The sequence below is a fragment of the Erinaceus europaeus genome, chromosome 3 (assembly GCF_950295315.1).
Source record: "Erinaceus europaeus chromosome 3, mEriEur2.1, whole genome shotgun sequence".
NCBI classification, from domain to species: domain Eukaryota; kingdom Metazoa; phylum Chordata; class Mammalia; order Eulipotyphla; family Erinaceidae; genus Erinaceus; species Erinaceus europaeus.
This window is the reverse complement of record NC_080164.1, coordinates 102,815,596-102,835,955: the sequence shown is the minus strand read 5'-3', so window position 1 is coordinate 102,835,955 and position 20,360 is coordinate 102,815,596. Positions and strand designations below refer to the sequence as shown.

The following is a 20,360-nucleotide window of genomic DNA, read 5'->3' as shown; positions in this document are numbered from 1 at the left end:
TGTGTGTGTGTGTGTGTGTGTGTGTGTGTGTGTGTGTGTGTGTAGGGGTGCTTTTAGGTCCTGGTGCGGTCCTGGTGCGTGATGGTAGAGGATATAGGCTGTAGGGGAGAGTGTTTTGCAGAAAACTGAGACATTTTATACACATTACAACAACTGTATATACTGTAAACCATTAATGTCCTCTATAAGAGAGAGAGGAGTGGGGGAAGACTGGTAGTAGTGTTGGATAAATTACTGACTTTCTCTAAACCTCAGTTTACCTATCTGTGAAATAGATTTCTTTGTAGAAGGAAGAGTGAAGCTGTGTTTGCTGGGTTTGTAAGTGAAAATGTAAATGGTCTAGCAGGTATCCAGGCACCAAATAAGTGCAGTGTATAATGAGCACTGTCCTTCATAAAATGGCCATGGAGAAGTGGAAGCCTGTTCATCATATGATGGTGGAGAGTCTAGTGGGCTAGGCTTTGTGCAGAATCCTTTTTTGAAATCCTCATTATGAAGCTCAATTTTGTTGTTTACTCAATACATGTTAACTTAATCCTTGAACATAATAGAGTATACTACTTCAATAATATGAGCTGCTCAGTATGATGATAAGAGATCTAAGAGACAAAAACTCTGAGGTTGAGACTGGGTAGTGTTGCACCTGATTAAGTGTACACATTACAGTGTGAAGGGAACCTGGTTCAAGCCCCCGGTCCCCACCTGCAGGGGGAAAGCTTCACAAGTGGTGAAGCAGGTCTGCAGGTGTCTCTCTGTTTCTTTCCCTCTCTATTTCCCCTTCCTTCTCAATTTTTGTCTCTATCTAATAAATAAAAATAATTTAAAATAGCTTTAAAACAAAAAGGGAGGCAGTTGGTGGTGCACCTGGTTAAGCAATTAAGAACATAGAGCACAAGAACACAGGTTCAAGCCCCTGGTCCCCATCTGCAGGAAGAAAGTTTCACCAGTGTTGAAGTAGGGCTGCAGGTATTTGTCTGTCTTTCTCCCTCTCCCTTCTCAATTTATCTCTGTTTCTATCCAATGATAAATTAAAAAAAATAATAAAAGTATAAACTCTGAGGCACCTTTAGTAGCATTTAACTCATGATGTGGTTTCTCCTCTTCTTTCCCCCAATGTGGTTGTACTTTGATGATTTCTGCCCATTATTTTAATTTTAATTTTTATCTTTATTTGTTGGATAGAGACAGTCAAAAATTGAGAGGGAAGGGGGTGATAGAGAGGGAGAGAGACAGAGAGACACCTGCAGCACTGCTTCACCACTTATGAAGCTTTTCCCCTGCAGGTGGGGGCCTGGGGCTTGAACATGGGTCCTTGTGCACTGTAACATGTGTGCTCAACCAGGTGCACCACCACCTGGCCCCTATTTTTATTTTTTTAAGTCATGGGTTAAAAAATGGATCAAGATGACAATCAGAAAAAAAAAAAGATCTTGACAGCAAGGAAGAGTAGAATTCCATGAAGAACCCTTACTTTTAGAATTCATAGATCTGGAAATGGGGCAGGGAGGGAGAAGGACTTGGTTGTAATGAAAAATAAATTTCACCACAATCATTCTGGAGCAAATAAAGTGAGACAAGACCACAGTGTAATAGGGTTGGCTATTTCACTGCTCAGGGACAAATGGCATAATTGCCTTGGCCAACTGAAGACAGATTGTAGCATTGTTTTACTAATTGTGTGTAACTTGGCATTCCCTGATCTTTCTGTGGCAGACAAGCCCAGATCTCCTTGCCACTAGCTGAGCTTCTGACTTTTATCCTAGGCAACCTACATTATCTCTGAGATAAAGGTCCCTGCATTGCACAGTTTGCAATGTCAAAGACCCTTAATTGAAGATAAACATTCTGAGGATGAGCACTTAATAATGCATGATTTTCTAAAGAGGACTTGAGTTTAAGGAGACCAAATATGCTGGAAAAGTCCATCTTTTCTCTGCCCTTATCTTAAACCCTATAAGCTGGGGTAGATCAGGTCTTATTCATGAGTAAGGACTTGTGCTTTATTTGAATGTAGCAAGGAAGGCTCTCCAATCCAAATATATCAGTACATCACACAGAATTATCAGTGTATCAGATGCTCACATTAGAACATTGGAATAATTTCTATAGGTTATTTCCCCAGAAACATCCTTGCTTCAGCTGAAAAAAAATAAGAAAAATTTCTTGAGTAATTTTTTTTTTGCTTCCATGGGCTTGGTGTCAGCACTGTGAATCCACTGTTCCTGGCAGCCATTTATCCCCCTATTTATTGGGTAGGACAGAGAGAAACTGGGAGAGGAGGTGGGAATAGAGAGGAAAAGAGAAAGAGAGACACTTGCTCACCTGTTTTGTTGCTTGTGAAGTGTTCCCTCTGCAGGTGGGGAACCACAGACTCAAACCCAGGTCCTTGTGTGTGCTTAAAGAAGTGTGCCACCACCCAGCCCCCTTGAGTAAATTGTAGTCACTATCCATTCATCAAAGCATCTCTATCCTCTTGTCTCCCTCCCACACCCAGTAAAAAGAATGAAGTCTACCCTATAGAGGAGAGATTTCACATACACAAGTCCCCCCTCCCCCCAGTGGCAAAGAACAGTCAAAGAGCTGATACCTGTATTCTAACTGTGAAGTGAACATTTCTGATGCTAGGGATATTTGGAAAGGTGTGGCATCTGTGTGGATGTCTCATGGAGGTACTTGCTATGAAAAAGAATATCAGACTAGGGGAGCAGGTGGGGACACAAAAAGGACGGTGGCAGGACTGTGATAGCAAATGGTGACACTGCCAGACTCCAGTGAAGATGGGAGAGAGCAGGGAAGCATTTGTAATATGTTCTTCAAGATTTCTCCTGAAAGACTTACTGCCTGGATCTTTTGAGCAGGTCCAGCTCTGTCTCATAATGGCACAGTCAATCAGAGAAGTACTGGGAAATGGTATAGAGGGAAAGTCACAGAATTGAGAACAGGCAGTTCTGGGTGCCAGTCCACTGGCACTGACCTTGGGCTAGCTATACCTCGTGCCTTTTCTAAATTGACTTGTCTTAAAAGCATAACAACTGTGTATCTACCTCGTGGGATTGTTGAGAGAATAAAAATCTGTGTGGCATTTGTAGACAGTACTTTGTGAATGAGGGTACTCAACAAAGAAATCACAGCTGCATCTATGCTTGTCTTTCTTACAATAACCCCACTCAATAGAATCCACAGGGGTTACTGAACACTGAAGCCAGTCTTCTTATCACCAGCTGGTGGTGTCTTTTTCAAAAGCTGCAGTCGTATGAGGGTGTCTTGTACATTGCTGATCAGGCAGAAATTCTTATTAACCTCTAGCTCAGTGTTTCTCCACCCTGGCTGAACTTTGGAATCACCTGGGAAACGTAAAAACAAAAAACAAAACAAAACAAAAAAAACTTCTTACAAAGGCCATGCTCTAGATCAATTAAATCATAATCTCTGTGGGAAGGAAACATCAGTATTTATTAAAGCTCCCACGTGGTTCCAATGTACATCTAAAGTATAGAAGAATTTTCCTAGCAGAGCAAGGAAAATAGAGATGTGAGCTGGAGAATGACATAGTGATTCTGCAGAGAGACTCTCCTGCCTGAGGCTCTGAGGTCCCAGGTTTAGTTCCCAGAACCACCATCACCCAGAGCTGAGCAAGGCTGTGGGGAAAGTAGTAGTAGTAGTAGTAGTGGTGGTGGTGGTGGTGGTGGTGGTGGTGGTGGTGGTGGTGGTGGTGGTGGTAGTATTAGTAATATTAGTAGTATTAGTAGTAGGCGGCTTGAGGAGACAGCACAGGGGTCCTGCGAAGAGACTCTCCTACTTGAGACTCTGAGGTCCCATAGTCAGTTCCCAGCACTGCCATCAGCCAGAGCTCAGCAGGGATCTGGCAAAAGAAGCAACAGCAAAAATACATTCAAAAACTAAAGATGCAGCTAGACAACTTTTTTTTTTTTAATAAGAAGGAACAATGAAAAGAGATGAGTAGCCAGCCAAGGAGATCCAAATTTTAAATGATTACTTCAAAAGTTTGATTGTGTTGTGCTAATAAAAAAAAAAAAAACCCTAAAATTCACTCTTTGTGGGGGTTGTTTGATATGGGGGAGACTGTCACCAGGACTCCCCTATTCTGTTTCTCCCACATTCCCCTTCTTTTTCTTGAAAGCATATACAAACGATTAATTTATTTTAGAAGACTCCAAATTATTCTGTTTTCACTTGCTTCACAATTCTGCTTTTTTTTTTTTTTATTACCAGTTGACCTCCCAATGAACAGATACAATTTTTTTTAGAATTCACAGTGCTATTGGTATCAGGGTAGGGACATAAGGTAAGTCAGTTGCTTCACTGAATTTTGATCTAACCAATACTGCACTACTAAAGGAAGCCATAGATTTATATTACAACCAAATATCTGAAAATTTGGGAAGTTGATTCTTACCATAGCCTATTACTTTTTTCTTTGTTAAAAATATTTTTAAAATTTATTTATAGAAAGGGTACATTGTAAGGGACACGGGAGGCAGGGGGAATAGAAAGCAAAAAGGATAAGAGGGGTACAACTCCACACAATTCCCACCACCAGAAATCAGTATCCCATCCCCTCCCCGGATAGCTTTCCTATTCTTTAACCCTCTGGGGGTATGGACCCAAGGTCATTGTGGGATGCAGAAGGTAGATGCCTCCTGTGTCCCTTCCCCTCTCTATGTTACTAAGAAACTAAGAACTCCTAATATTAATTGCTGTCTACAATATAGTAACTTACCGTAACAATAACCTACAAATGTTTTCCTGTACTTCTTCCCACCTGCTATCCCAAGCCCTCCTTGGCACTCCTCCCCTCTCTTTTGTAAACTCCATGGCACCTCCTTGGATGCTATCCAGTCTCCAAGGTAGTGTGACTGTGTCTTCTCTAGAGTGTCCTGTCTCTCCCTGCACATTTTAAGCAGTCTACCTTTCCCCTCACAGGTTCCCCTGATTCCTCGTGTATTTCTCACAGCCTCCTTTGTCTAAGAGGCCCTTGTTGCCCTCCATGTGATGTTTTATATGCCCTTTCTCATTTGTAAGTAGGCTTGATGAGTCAGAGTATCTGGGGAAGGGGAGCTCCAGGGAATGTTAATGTTCTAGTTAAGTGGCACTATCCTGAAAACCACTTTCATGTCATGTTTTATTGTTGGGGAAAATGGTCAAGCACAAGGCCAGAACTAGAGGGGTTCTTAGAGAGTACCTGGATAGAGTTCTCTTAAAAGCAAAGAGACCCAGATACCCATTGTGGTGCATGATTACCAGATGAGCCTAAGGTGTGTAAGTGACAACTTTGGTCTAATACTAAGCTTCCAAACTGTTAGGCCTTGCACCTGGCCTGCAGAAGTGTTGTGATTAACTAAAGCCAGCCAAGCACATGTGAAAAGCTGTTTTTTTGGTTTTTTGTAGGCTCTCTGTTTTCATCCCAATGCTATAGGGTCCTCAACTTATGTTCACCGACTTACGTTGCCTGCCTGAGATCTTTCCCCAGACTAGCATATCCACCCTGCCCACTAGACTAAGCACACTGACTTTCTTTTTAATTGTTTTAATATTTATTCATTTATTGGACAGAGACAGCTAGAAATCAAGAGGGAAGGGGGAGACAGAAAGGGAGAAAGACAGAGTGATACTTGCAGCCCTGTTCAACCATTTGCAAAGCTTTCTCCCTTCATGTGGGAGCCGAGAAGTTGAACTCTGATCTCTGCATGTTGTAATATGTGCACTCAACCAGATGCACCATCACATTGCCTTTCAGAATAGATCCCACCCAGAGACATTTCCTGTTTCAATAGAGGATAAAACACAGGTAGCATGGTCCAGGAGGTTGCACTGTGGATAAAGCATCGGATTTTTAAGCATTAGGTCCAGAGTTCAATCTTCAGTAGTGCCTGTACCAGAGTGATGTCTGCTTCTTTCTCTCTTCCGGCAGCTGGGATGATTTTGTTTTGACATCAGATCACCTCATAGCAGCAACATCAGGCTTCTCATTTCCCTTTTGCTTAATTAAGTGTCCATGGTTAACTTGCTTATTTTTTTCTTAAATGAGTGATTGCAAATAAAAAATAGGTCACTTGAAGGCCCTGACAAGTTCTGTCCCCATTAATTTAACTTTGGCCATATGTTCTTTGATAAGTGTGTGCTAAATGCAGGCCCTTTCCTGACTAACAAACAACCTGCAAGGCTTTAATTCTGACTTCCAGTTTTCCAGCAAGAGAGAGGAAGATTAGAGAAGACCAGATCTGGATGAACCAAAATCTAACTCATTAGAAAAGTTAGGCCCGGCAGAAGTGGAACAACGCGTGTTGTCTTAGCTACTCTCATCACTTTATATTATGAAGCAGTTTTTTAGCCTTGGTACTCTTGGTACTTGGAACAAACACTACTGTGTAGACTGTTTAGCAGAATCCATAACCTATGCACACTAGATGCCCTCCTTCTGCTCCACAATATAGTAGCCAGTTGTAGAAATCAGTTGTCAGTGGGGTAGCTGGGCTACTGCTAATTTAGAGCCACTTTTATTGAGATCTAATCCCTTTAAAGGCCACAAAAAATGTGAACAATTCCTCAAAGGCAATATATGAATGCTCATAGGCGGTGAACTAGGTGAGTACCTCAACACATCCTCTTCTTCTCACTTTAATCCTATGGGGCACTTATCTAGGCAAAGCGCTACATCCTAGAGCACCAGAGGCCTGAGCAACTGAACTCAGGTTGAAAATTCATGGCTGTACTCCAGAGCTCTAACGCATTAGGGAAAGATAGAAACAGGCTATGGATCCACGTGCCAATGTCTATGTCCAGCAGAGAAGCATTTACAGAGCCAGAACTCCCACCTTCTATACTCCAAAAAGAATTTTGGTCCATACTTCCAGTGGGGATAAATACTAGGGGAAGATGACCAGAGGGCTCTAAACTCCAAGTCCATTTGGACTTGGAGAGAGAAAAGGAAAAAGGGAGGGGAATTTGGATGTAGTAGTAGGTGTATGTGTGACTTGGAAAGGGAGAGAAGATGGGACAATAAAAAGGGGGAAATACATACAAATATAGACAGATAGTTATAGAAATAATAGTTAACCCATATCTGCAATCTTGGGAGAAGTGCTACTGCTTACAGCAGAGGGATAAGAGGTTTAGACCTCTGGTGGTGGGAACAGTACATAATTGTACCCCTGTTATCTTGTAGTGTTGTAAATAAAAATTAAATCACTAATTAAAAATTCCTGGATGCAAACATTACATACATGCGTCTGGTGCTCAGCCCAAGTTTAGACTATTTTGTAGAATATCCACCCCCAGGATATACTCAGTAGTAGAAGGTACAACCATTCAAAGAAAGAATAAATAGTAATTACACAAGCTGAATACCAGAATTCTCAACTTCTTGTTGAGTAGATTGACCCAAAGTACCTAATATTTTATTTAATTTTAATTTTATTTTATTTTATTTTGCCAGATCACTGGTTAGCTCTGGTTTATGTGGTGCAGGGGATTGAACCTGGGACTTTGGAACCTCAGGCATCAGAGTCTCTGCATAACTATTAGGCTATCTACCCCCCACCCTCAAAGAACCTAATATCTTTCTACTTATATTACTCATGCAAAGATCAGGAGGCACATATTTCTATCACAGACTGAGATCTAGGTGAAGGCTCCCATAAATACATTTTATTTCTGAACTAGTGAAATCGTGTGCCACATTGCCACATGTGTGATCCATGTTAGAGCCCTGCCCCTGTCACATTAAAGGAAGCTTTGGTCCTGTAACTTTGCTCCTTGGGTTCCTGGAGACAAAAAAAAAAAAAAAAAAAAGAAAAACAAAGAGAGGCCTTTAAAAAAAATGGAGAAATATACCCTGGCATTAATATCTTCAAAAGAACAGAACACACTGCAATTTACTGGGTCTAGTAGCAGGTATACACAATCCTGTGGCAGAAGCCCAGAGATGCCCTAGTCTGTAAAGCACCTACCAACACACTAAGGAAAACCCAATAACTACTGGCTAATAGACATTTGCCACTTCAGTCCTTCCTACATTAATTTTTACTCTAATCTTAGCAAATCCTTTCCTCAAAAAATAAAAGTTTTAGGATGGGAGGAGAAAAGTAGAAGGGTAATTAATGCTGGAAATTAACTTATTAATTTGATTATGCCATTTCATAAGTAAGTGTATTTACAAACATGTGTATGGCTAACAACACATATCTAGTGGTATATGTATAAGATACACATATATGCTTCATTCTCAATATATTTCAGGAGCCTGTTGAATGGTGATATCCCCTAATTCCTAGTTTTTGACATCCCCATCAAACCCAAATCAATCAATATAGCTGTTTATCTGGAAGAGGTGTTTGATGCTTACTTTGAGCACCCTGAAACATTGTAACACCCATCCTCCAAAGCAGATGCATATTCAAGTCTTTCTCTAGTAGTCTCTGAGAAAGAGCTATCTGGTGTCTTTTGCTTTCTTATATGTGGTCTACCAGTGCCCAGTTCTATGTGACTGTGAGATACAGTGGGCAGCCAGATCACTGACAAGTGATTAATATCACTTGGAAACACAGGCAGTCCTCAAGCCCTCCAGTGATCTTTGCGTAGATGCTGAGGAAACTTGAAAGGAATAGCAAGTGGCATTTGCCCTTCTAATTACTTACACATGCTCATAAATGTGTTGTTGATGCTAAGTCACACCAAATGTCTGCCTTCCTTAGGCAGGAAATAAAGGTAAGGAATGCACTGAGGAAGAACATTCAAAATGCAGGGAAACAAGTCCCCTTTACTGGACTGTTTTCTTTATGCTAGCAAAATTTTAATCTTGGTATTGTGAGACTGGTGGCCTAAACTACTAGGGCTACATTCTGAACACCATGGGCTTTTTTTTTTTTTCTCTCTAAACAGATACCAAAGAAAGGGGTTTTTCTGGCACAACCTAAAATAAAACTTCCAGTTATGAGTCTGGTGAAAGAATATCATTTATCACTCGAAAAGATTTATCTTTATATAAATATTTGAAAAATGTCTATATTGTGCATGAAAGGGAAGGATACTGCAAATGGAGGGTTAATCTACTGGAACAACAGTGGAAGGTACAAGAATGGTGGCCTATAGCTCAGGATAATGAGATTAGCACCCTCTGTGGGAAAAACCAGGAAAATAAAAAAATAAAATAAGGGGAAAAGTGCTATACCTCTAAAAAATAGCTTCTTTTTAAATTGCTGAGTGGTTTTCTTAGAGGTATCAGAGCAATTTTCACTTTGTTCTCCCCCCTTTTAAAATTTTTGAAGCTTACAGATTAATTAAATTGAGAAAGAAAAGATTTCAGTGTCACAAAACCTCAGTTAAAAGTACAGATTTCCCTTACTCTCTGCCCCTGACATTCTCCCAAGCAAGCCAAGCCTTGCACGACATGCAGTGCTGTGAGCTATATTCCTTGTCTGTGTGGAAAACATTCACTCACCTACAAGCAAACTGTAAACACGAGAGAGAGAGAGAGAGAGAGAGAGAGAGAGAGAGAGAGAGAGGTTATGGATGGCTGTTACTTTCTCTCCAGGTCTCAGATTGAATCCCTCTTTGCTAAAACCTTTCATTAGGTTTTTATGAACTTCAGAGCTTCTTAGGTATGTGATGTTTATTCATATGGATGTGGAGGGATGGCAGTAGCATGAAACAAATTACAATTATTCTCACATTTTCTTATGACCACAGTGAAAAACATAATGAAAGACAAAAAGTGTTAGAGATAGGAAATTAGCTCTACAGTTTCTAATGTCTGCATTCTAGGAGGTAGAGAGACTTGTGTGACTACTATTTAACAGAAAGGCTTTACTTCTAGAACCTTCCCTCTGTGCAACCAACAGAGCCCTTAATACACCAAGTCAGATTAACTTTGGGCACTGGATTCCCAAAGACTTCTTCCTATGAGGAGTTTAAAATGATGAAATCCCAGGAATCTCCCTTCTATTGCCATAATTTGGGAGTCCCTCTCCCTCCCCCCTAACGTTATGTTGTATTCCAGAAGAGGTCTCTGTGAGTTAAATTAGACATGTGAAGAAGATCTCCCAGATAACCTTGTTCATGCTACCCCTGCCTTCTGAGAGGAGAGTGATTTCAAACAGCAACTCTATATGATCATGCTAAGACTAACTCCAATCCACCTTCTTGAAGTTATCAAACAAAGCACCTTTAGAACACCAACAGTCTAAGTAAATGCTTTGTGTCTAGTGTACATCAGAATGTCATGATTTAATTATAAATAAAACAAGGGGAACTTTCTTGATCAGGAAAAGAGAGCAATTATGTGTTTTCCATGTGTGCATGTGTGTATTTGTGTCTCAGCTTAATATAGAAACTTAATAGAGAAACTTGCACAAGATTCCTCTTAAAGGAGACTCTTAGAAGCAATGTTTGTAGGCATATTGGCTGCTGCATAGGTAGAAGACCTGCTACCAATACTCTGCTGAAGCAAATGCCATTCTGCATTTCAAACAACTGATGCTTCCTCTTTAGGTAGGGGCCTAAGGTATTCTTATTTGCAGAGATGGTGGTGTACGTCCCTTTTCCCTCAGTTATTTGAATTCCTCTCTTAAAAAAAGAAAAAGAAAGAAAATATCAGTCTAGTACCATTCAGAGGGTGAGCATTTGAGTTTGAGAATGACTTCTAGACATGAACAAAATTGGTTCAGTTTTTACCATCCGTCACCTAGGACTGTATTTCAATCATACACTTGCTTAATTTATTTATTAACTAGTGAAAGACCCTAAATGCTATTGCTAATAATAGCTATTGCTCTTGATGAAAATCAGAACTTCAGGGATGGACCTGATATCCTGGGAAGGATGGGAAGTATAGTAGTCCTTTCTCCTGGCACAGAGAACAGTGAACTAAGGTAAGGAAAGGAAGCATCTGGGAAGGGCTTCTATTCTGCTTTATCAATCACTCCCATTCCTTACCCAGACTCCCCCCTTCACCTCTCTATCACCTCTGTCCCTAATGTCTGCTGCTACATGTTACTACCCTGTGAGCAGGCATACTGAGCTAGGATTCTCTCTGTTCCCCCTAGTGTGCTAGGAGTGTGCTCACTGCTGAGCCCTATCTAGCTGCAGTTTTAGCATTGTGCACAGGAAGCTCAACTTTCATCACAGAACCTCTGGATTCTGTTTTACCCCTCTCAGTCACACCAGAGAGCAGGGGCTGAGGGGATATCTTTCACTCTGGAAGATACAGAAAAGGGAATCTCAAAAGCAAAGGAGAATTGTGAACCAGTGGCAGGGGAAGGATGAGGTGTTTTTTTTTTTTTTTTTTTTTTTAGCTGATTTGAATGGTGGTTACTTTAAGTGCAGAAATTATTGCTTGTTCCTAGGACAAACTCTCTGGCACTGTCTTTTAAAAGCCATTTGTAATGATCTCTGCCACAAAATCTCAGCAAATTTGCTCAGTCCTCAGTCCACCTTTCACTTGCTTTAAGGTGGTCAGTTTACACTCCACCCCCCACCACTACCTTGTAAAGAAACCTTGCACTTTTTAAAAAACTCTTTACTCAGGTGTGGGTACCATCTATCCAGTAGGCTTTATTGTCCTGAACATTTCAAATTGCATCTGACTTATCTGTTCCTGAATTTCTGGATTTTCCCTCTAAGTAGTAGAACTTCCCCCCACCACCCCTAACACACACACACACACATACACACACACACACACACACACACACACACACACACACACACGGGAGGAGATGTTAACTGTTGCTTCTCTTTATATACAGTAACAATCATTTAGGTTACACCAGTCTGTAAAAACTGTAAATGCTATTTTATTTTAAACATTGTAGTTTACAAAAAAAAAAAATCAATGACTGGTACCTTTTTTTACACTCTCAGATTCCTGAATATGGACAGGTCTTCAATGGGAGAAAGGAGTTCTCATATGAAATTTTAAGATAGACTGTTCTGAAGGTGGTGAAGGTGGGGCTTTTGTTGTTGTTGTTGTGTTTTATTTGTAAGACACAATAAAGCTAAAATGGGAAGTGTCTGGGAGAGGCCCCCTCCCAGTCAGTCAAGGAGCAGAGACTAGGGGTCCAGCCTAGCTGCCAGGTGGCATTTTTGTTTGTTTGTTTTTGTTTTTGGTGGTGTAGGCAGGGATGGAGCCTCTGGAACAGTCACACCTCGCACTCACGAGCTGGCTGCTGGTGGCAAGTGCAGGAGCCATACTCATTGATGATCACCAGGGCCCCCTCGATGTGGCTGGGCTTGTAGTCCACATAGTATTCCTGGGCAGCCATGGCAGCCATCTGGTGCACGGTCTGCTTCTGCTTCTGCTTCCTTCGTTGTGCCACGAAGCACTGTCTGAGCTGCCTGAGGCCCGCAGGGAAGCATTTCCAGGACACATAGAGCACCAAGACCACGATGAGAAAGGAGAAGATGAGGGCCATGGTGCCCGTGACTACCTTATGGATCTGCACAGCGTTCTCTTGCTTGCCGCCTGGGAATGGCACAGTGGCTGGCTCCAGGCTGCTGTCTGGAAGTGGCTTGTCCCTGCCATCGGCGGGTGTGGAGGACACACCTGGCTCGCTGTGGTTGGTGGCTGGGGACAGCAGGTGGCCACTCGTGGGCTCGGCCACATCCGCGTCCACGTCCTCGCACAGGTGGAAAGCGAACACAGCGTCCAGCACGTCTTCGCCCTGTGCTGACTCGGGGCTGGCGCACTGCAGGCTGCCATCGGAGCGGCCCTGGAAGTGGCTGAGCCAGGCAGCCAGGGCGCACACATTGCGCCCGCAGTCCCACAGGTTCCCGCCCAGAGAGATGCTCGTGAGCGCCTTCCAGGAGTCCAGGACTCGGGGCTCAATGTAGGTTAGGCGGTTGGAGTCCAGCTGCAGGGACTGCAGGTACGGCACAGTCTCGAACACGTGCGGCTCCATGTACTCGATCTCATTGCCCGACAGATCCATCTTCTCCAAGTTCCAGACCCAGTCCAGAGAGCTGACCACGATGGCCACTTTGTTCCTCCTCAGGCACAGGGAATGCAGGGAGACAAGGCGCGGGAAGTGGGCGAAGTTAACCTTGACCAGGTCGTTGTGCTCCAGGTGCAGCTCTGTGAGCTTGAAGAGGCCGGCAAAGGAGTTGCGCGCCAGGCTCTTGAGCTGGTTGTATCCCAGATCCAGGAACTTGAGGCTGCGGCAGTCTTGGAAGATGCGCACCGGCACAAACTGGAGGGCGTTGGCCCGCAGGTGCAGCGCGGTGAGCTTCCGCAGCCCGTGGAAGAGGTCTGGCGCCAGCGCCTGCAGCTGGTTGTAAGACAGGTCCACGCTGCGCAAGTTGGGCATGGGCCGAAAGGTGCCGTTGGCCAGCTGTACTATCTGGTTGGAACTCAAGGTGAGCTCCTTAACTCGGCGCAGCTTCTGGAAGGCGTCCCCGTGCACCAAGCAGATGTGATTGTGATCCAGATAGAGCCACGTGAGCTGCAGTAACCCAGCGAACTGGCCGGCACGCAGCTCGGAGAGGCTGTTGGAGCGCAGGGACATGCCCAGCAGGCCCGACAGGTTGCGGGGCGTCTCAGTGAGGTTGAGCGCCTCGCAGTAGAGCAGCCGCCCCTCGCACCGGCACAGCTGCGGACACCCGCTGGGGGCGGCGGGCAGCATCTGAAAGCAGCCCCCCAGCAAGCACAAGACCACCCCCGAGGGCCTCCTCAGCAGCCAGTATAGACAGAGACCCGGCAGCAGGAAATCCATTAGCGAGAATCTTTCCAAAAAGGCTGGAGAATGTCCATTGGAAGCGCTCGGTCAGAAATCTACATCGTATTTTATTCCGAGGGCGGGGAGGAGTGGGGGGACGGGAGAGGGGGGAGAAAAAAGGGCAAACATCAAATCAATATATCGAAATAAAAAAGGGTTCCCCCCGTCCCTGTCCCCAAAAGCCACACATTCACCTCTAGACATGCAGAAGCCTGGGCGGCATAGAAAGTTCACAGCCATGGAGACATCAAAGAGATGGTGAGTGGGTCCATGTTAGATGCTGCAGCAAAAGGGAGGAGGGAAAAAAAATCTCCGGGAAAGAATTTAATTAGAAAGTGCCTTACCCACCCTTTTCCAGAGAGTGACAAGCTCCATTCAGCCGCTCCCTTTGTGTGCGGGCTAATCAGATGCAGCGCGAGAGAAGCCCCCTCTGTGCTCCCGGCCGGCACTCTGGCAGGCGCACAATGTGGCTTTGCAGCCGGGCCAGGGCTGCCGGGGCTGCCGGGGCGGGCGACTCCCAGGACCCGCAACTTTCCCGCCTCCACGCTGGGTCGGGTCTGCGCCCTGCTGCCGCTGTCCCTGCGCTCTGCAGTCCGGTCTGTGGCGCGCTGGGGGGGACTCCGGAGCCTGGGCTCGCGGCTCCCCAGGACTTGCTGGTCTGCTGGATGCCCGTCATTGAAAAGGACCACGGGGCGGCAGCACCTGGCCCTTGGCGGAGGCCGCCTGCCATTCGTGCCCGGGGTAGCCGGGCAGCGGCTCGCTCATGCCGGCGGGCGCACGGAGGGGTGCATTGAGGGGCTCAAGGCAGCGCACTGAGGCGCGGGGCGCAGGGCTCCTTCCCTGCTCCAGGCTCCCTCCCCTCCTCCTCGGAGCTCCCTCCTTTCCTCCTGCAGGCTGCCTCCCTGGGCCCGGCCCCCTCCCTCCCTCCCTCTGCCTGGCTTCTTCCTTCTCTCCGCCCGGCATCCTCCCTCTTTTCCTCCCTCCACCCGACCCAGAACCGGGAGCCTGCACAGGCATCCCCTGCTCACTGAGTGTCATCAGCTGCTCACGATGTTCCTTCTTCCCTGAGCACTTCACACACAGGGGCAGATTGAAAAGGGGGTGGAAAGTGACCAACATGTTACAGAACCACTAAAGTAGTGTATGGTCTTTGAGGAGATAGAAAACAATTCAGCAGTGTGTGTGTGTGTGTGTGTGTGTGTGTGTGTGTGTGTGTATTTGGGGTGGGGGAGAGGATGGAGTTCAGGGGTAGCACCATCAAGATAATGTCAAGTGTGGAACCAAAATATTCTGTCTTCTTCTCCTTACCTTTTTTGGGTATATGCATTCCCCTTACCCCCATCCTACACACACTTTAAAGCTGTCAACGTGGAAAATGTACGTAGAAATCTGTCGAGAAATCAACATTTGTTCTTTTGCTTTAGAAAAGCAACTTGAGTGGAGAGGAATGCTATGGTGGGTGCAGGTGGGGGATTGGAGCTTGACTGGGAATTTCCCCCCCCCTCCCTTCTGCAGGCACTGAGTTTCTGCGACCAGCCAGTCCCTATTGGTGGTGGCTAAGGGGATGCTTCCATACCCAGAGTTCTGGAAAACCATTCTCCTCCCCCCATGTGGCAGGAATGTCTGTGCACAGGCATTCTTGTCTGAAATTCCTCTGCCAGGGCTTCTTCAGTCTCCGGAGATGTCTGTGGGCTCCCAGAAGGTTTATGCAAAGTGTCTGCTGTACTGCCATGGAAAACCAACCCTGCCACACAGCATAGCCCATTCCAGGAGAAGCTGCTGGAGGGTGAGGAAGGGAGGGGTAGTGTGTGAGGGATAATGAAACCTGTCTCCTTACACATATATTCCAGGCTAAGTTCTCAGACTATTATTAAATCGTATCATTTTCAGTGTGAATGAAAGTCTTGCCTGATTATGCCTATTCACAGTCCTGTATGGATGGGTGCTTAGCTTGCTCTCTCTCTCTCTCTCTCTCCTTTCTTTCTCTCTCTTTATTTCACCCTCGGAACCTTGTTGGAAGTGTAAGCAAACCCATCATTTAGACAGAGGGGCCTAGAGAGGTGAAAAGGAATCTCAGAGGTGAATTTCCACACACTGTGTGTCCTCCTCATCTTCCTCTTAGGAAGTGAAAATAAGTGGACATTGTCCATAGTGTCACTATCTTTGAAAAAAAAAGATATACATTCCCAATACTTGCAGATTGGGCTGATTTTTTGAACAACTATGTTGGCCCTTAGACCCTAAACTAGAGAGGTCAACCACTGGAATCAAAATTAACGAAGACCGGGCATACATTTCAGGAAAGGTATATGAACATTGTCATGAGTTGTTTCATTTCGTTTTTTTTTTTTTTTAATTCTGCTCAGTTCATTTATCCCTCAAATGTATCACTTAATTGAGTGGTGGAACAAATCTTAAGTGCCCTAGATGTCATACTGTTTTAGGAGTTAGAGGGTAGACTATAAGATCAAACTTAATTTTTGCATGTGAAAAAAAATGAATACTGTTATTATCTAAGATTTCCTGGTTTGTATCTAAACCTGAGTGGGCTGTGGGGTGGTGGGAGGAAGTGCTAGCCCTCATCATAGTGGTTTCCTTCCTTTGATCTTCATGGCTGTTGCTTCTTTACTCTTGAATCCTACCTAATTCTGAACAGGATACCTGCAGGTTTTGTCCTGGCATCTCCAGTGTTCTGCAGAACACTTTAACAGGCAGATAATTTTGCCATCAAGTGTTTTCACCTTTTGCCAGGACAATTATTCCTGACAGCAGGCCGACTGATTCAGCCATAAACTTTAAAGGGCTAGAGGCAGAGGGAAGAGGGAGCTAAACATTGGCCAACCATTCAGCAAGGACTGTGGGAATGTGAGTTCAAGCCACCCAATCCCCATGGCTGCTAGGAAGAAAATCCTTCTAATGCAGGCATCTTGGCAAGGTGGTGGTGGAGCCTGCCAAATGGGCAAGAAGAGATTCCACTTTGGATGTCACTTGATTTGTAGAACTGGTATAGAGAGGCAGAAAAGAGTTGAGATTTGGCAAGAAGGAAATAATAAAATTAAATCCACAGCATGTATATGTAAGTTTTCTTTTAAGTACATAAGTCAGAATGTGGAAAAATGTGCCTAGGCTATAATTAAGATGTGTGTGTGTGTGTGTGTGTGTGTGTGTGTGTGTGTGTTGCTTTTTACATTATTCTCCTGTAAATGATTTCATCTGGATGACATCTTTAAACTTCCCCACCCCTAATGTGGCAAGATTGCATTTTTCCCCAAAGCTTGATACCCCTTGGCAGAATTATAGACATTAACAGATTGAAGTGAACTTTATTGAAATTTAGCTATTCTAAGTCATTGAAGTCACAGAATCCCAATTTATTATGTATTTAAAGCATAGCAGCACTGATTAAATCAATGCAAATTAAGTTAAGTAAGAACAACATGAATCAAGTGTTTCAGCAAAGTTGAGTTGAGAAATGACAACTTTTGATTCACCGTACCAAGTTGATATGAGTTTTATTTTCATATTTCTTAGATCCCAACATAGTAAGAAGGGAAAGAAAGAAATCACCCAAAGTTCCTCTCCTCCCTTGCATGTCATTGTTCATACATTCTCCCTACTTGTAGAAATATTTGACTTACTCAGCTACAATATAGCTATTGTATGTGTCTGAAGAGTGTCTTCTCTGTATTGTTCACAGGTTTTTGTTGTTGGATGTCATATTTCTTCAGTGTCAAATTTACATGAGGGAGACTTTGCACACTTTGAAAATGCACTTGGCATGCTCCTTGTTAGTCTGGGTAAGAGACTTGACTGTATCTTGCTGAATCATTATAATATCCAAGCATCAAGAAAGTTACCCCAAACCTTCAGACTGATACATATTTAGGAACTGCTGTAGAAGACTTTGGAAATGTGGACTCAACAAATGGGGAGCTAACTCTGGAATGCATGAAATGTGAATCTTACTGCCAAAACAGTCTAGACCTAAGAGGAGGTCGGTGCAGCTGGAGAAACCAGAAGTAGAGCTTGGAGGAAGGAGAAGCAATTAATTCCCTCTCCTCTCAGACTTGTAAATTATCCTTTGCATAATAAACCTTTATTTTTTCTTGCATCACATTATGTTGAGGGGGTGGTCGGACACAATATATTTTTTAGATATGTCATACCTCTTCTGTCTCTCTCACCACCTCCAAAATCTATTCATTTTTATCACAATATTATTGTGAAGCAAGAGTAGCAGGTGAAAACAATCTGCCAGGAACATGCATTCTAGGAAGTGGCTTTCCATCTGTAGCTTTGGTGCTGTTCAAGGATGGAGTGGTGATTTTAATGTCCTGTCATTGCCTGAACCAGCCTGGACCTTGATCTTCTGGCTGTTGTCTTTAATTTTCAGCAGCACTCAACCATAGCTTTTCTTTAAAAATGAAACATGTAGAGAAAGGGAGGTAGATAGCCAATATAATTATCAAAAAGGAAAGGATTAGCTCTGCCTTTGCCTTGCACACAATCAACCTGCAGCTGGCCATACAGGATCTGGAGATGCTCTGGCTGTGGGGCCCTCAGGCTTATTTCAAGAGATCTACTGAAGGTAAACAGTGAAGGAGGAGATTTCATTATACTTTTCAAAGTCTACCCTCCTCTTAAAACAACATAGTGATACGGATCCCACTAAGGAAATGCCAGTGCAAAACATGGTGTCACTAATGGCAGTAAAGGAAAGAAATCCAATGTGCTTCCCACTCCACTCCCCACCCCAGAGACTTAAGAATGGAAGGAAAAATGGGCAAATAAATATTATCAGTGGGCAGATAATATTTATTTGCATCTTGCCCAAATAATATACAATTGTTGACACATGGGTACAGTCTCTTACCTCCCCACAATAAGTATCTGAACACCACAACCACCACCAACCCAAGTTCTATTCACCATTATGCACTCTAAGTTTTAATTTTTTTAAAAATATATTATCTTTATTTATTTATTGCATATAGACAGAAATAGAGAAAGTGGGATATAGAGAGGGAGAGATATAGAGAGACACCTACAGCCCTGCTTCACCACTCCTGAAGCTTTCCCCCCTGCAGGTGGGGACCAGGGGCTTGGACATGGGTCCTTGCACATTGTAATGTGTGCTCAACCAGGTGCGCCACCACCTCCCAAGTGAGCGAACTTGTTGGCCCCCGTATCTTTTCCGTTGTTATTTATACTGCATATCAGTATATAATTGTCTTCAGTGACTGCAAACCTGTCCTCTACTGTTTGCTACTTAAGCCATTCCTGGTTTGGGGCTTTTATAAAATGGTTGTAATGAATATCCTCATACATATACTGCAAAATAATGAATATATGTGGGGGCATATAGATGGTTGTCCTCCCAGTAGTGTGAATTTATGTGTAAAGTACAGAGTTCATCTTCAAGGGAAAGCTATACAAGTGGTGAAATAATGTTATATGTCTCTCTCTCTCTTTCCCTCTCTCCGTTTCTCTCTCCCTTTTTCTTTCTCCCTATTTCTATGCTTATTTTTAAAAATTGAAAAGGAAATAAATGGCATCATGCAGACACCAAGTTCCATCTGTTACCCTCATGGGCAAGCAAAACAAATCAAAAGTGAGTTTGTTGCTCCCAAATCCATATTTTGGAAACTTGATCATTCATGTGATGACACTTAGAAGTGAGAGCTCTATGGAACTAAAGCAAGCCTACTAGCTATCTCCAAAATGGAGACCCCAAATCATCATCTGCAATATTCCAGGCTTTAGGTTTCCTGATTAGTCAACAATTTGTACTGCTTTATAAGTTAACTCTTATTCAGTCACCAGGTTCCATGCTACCATGATGACAACCAGACTTCCTTGGGCAAAGGACCCCACCAATGGTTCCAGGAGCCCCACTTCCCCAAAGCCCCACCCCACTAGGGAAAGAGAGAGACAGACTGAGAGTATGGGTCGACCTGCCAATGCCCATGTTTAGCTGGGAAGCAATTACAGAGGCCAGACCTTCCATATTCTGCACCCCGTAATGACCCTAGGTCCATACCCCCAGATGGTTAAAGAATAGGAAAGCTATCAGGGGATGGGATGGGATATAGAGTTCTGGTGGTGGGAATTACATAGAATTGTGCCCCTCTTATTCAATGGTTTTTGTCAGAGTTTCTTTTCTATAAATAAAAATTTTTTTTTTTAAAGTGGGCCCTGTAGAAATGGATCAGGACACAAGGGCAGAGCTCCTATGAGTGGAGAGAACTTTGTTACTCTTTGTTATGTCAGAAGGACACAGTGAGAAAGCTGTATTATCCCAATGAGCTACGCACATTTCACCTGTAATAATTCTTGTGTTTCTCTCTTCTTGAAAAACTCTAGCACACCATAATTTGAAACACCTTTTGGTTCCCTCTTTTTCCTCAAACTGGAAATTTTGCAGAATTGTCTGTTCTTGGTACTTCAGAACCATCCATCTTTCCCACTCTTTTATTTCTTCAGCCTTCCTGTAGAGACACATTATACTTCAAATGGAGAGTTAAATTTTGGGCCCTTTTATGTTCTTTCAGGGGTTCATGAGTCTTTCATCCTTAAATCTTACTAAATGATTGGCCAGTCAACTGATTTTCACAGAGGTGCTAATGTCTG

At 43.6% G+C, this 20,360-nt stretch overlaps 2 protein-coding genes across 5 annotated transcripts in view; one reads left to right on the top strand and one right to left on the bottom strand.

Moving 5' to 3' along the window:
• The window catches only part of CTNNA2 (catenin alpha 2), a 1,425,261-nt gene that overhangs the window by 845,942 nt on the left and 558,959 nt on the right, over positions 1 to 20,360 (top strand). The gene's annotated exons all lie outside the window — the stretch shown is intronic.
• Positions 11,794 to 14,601, bottom strand: LRRTM1 (leucine rich repeat transmembrane neuronal 1). The gene is made up of 2 exons (XM_007531773.3): positions 13,925 to 14,601; positions 11,794 to 13,786 (listed from the first exon to the last, which is right to left on the bottom strand). The coding sequence occupies exon 2, from the start codon at positions 13,725 to 13,727 to the stop codon at positions 12,159 to 12,161; it is 1,569 nt and encodes a 522-aa protein (XP_007531835.1). The 5' UTR covers positions 13,728 to 13,786; positions 13,925 to 14,601; the 3' UTR covers positions 11,794 to 12,158.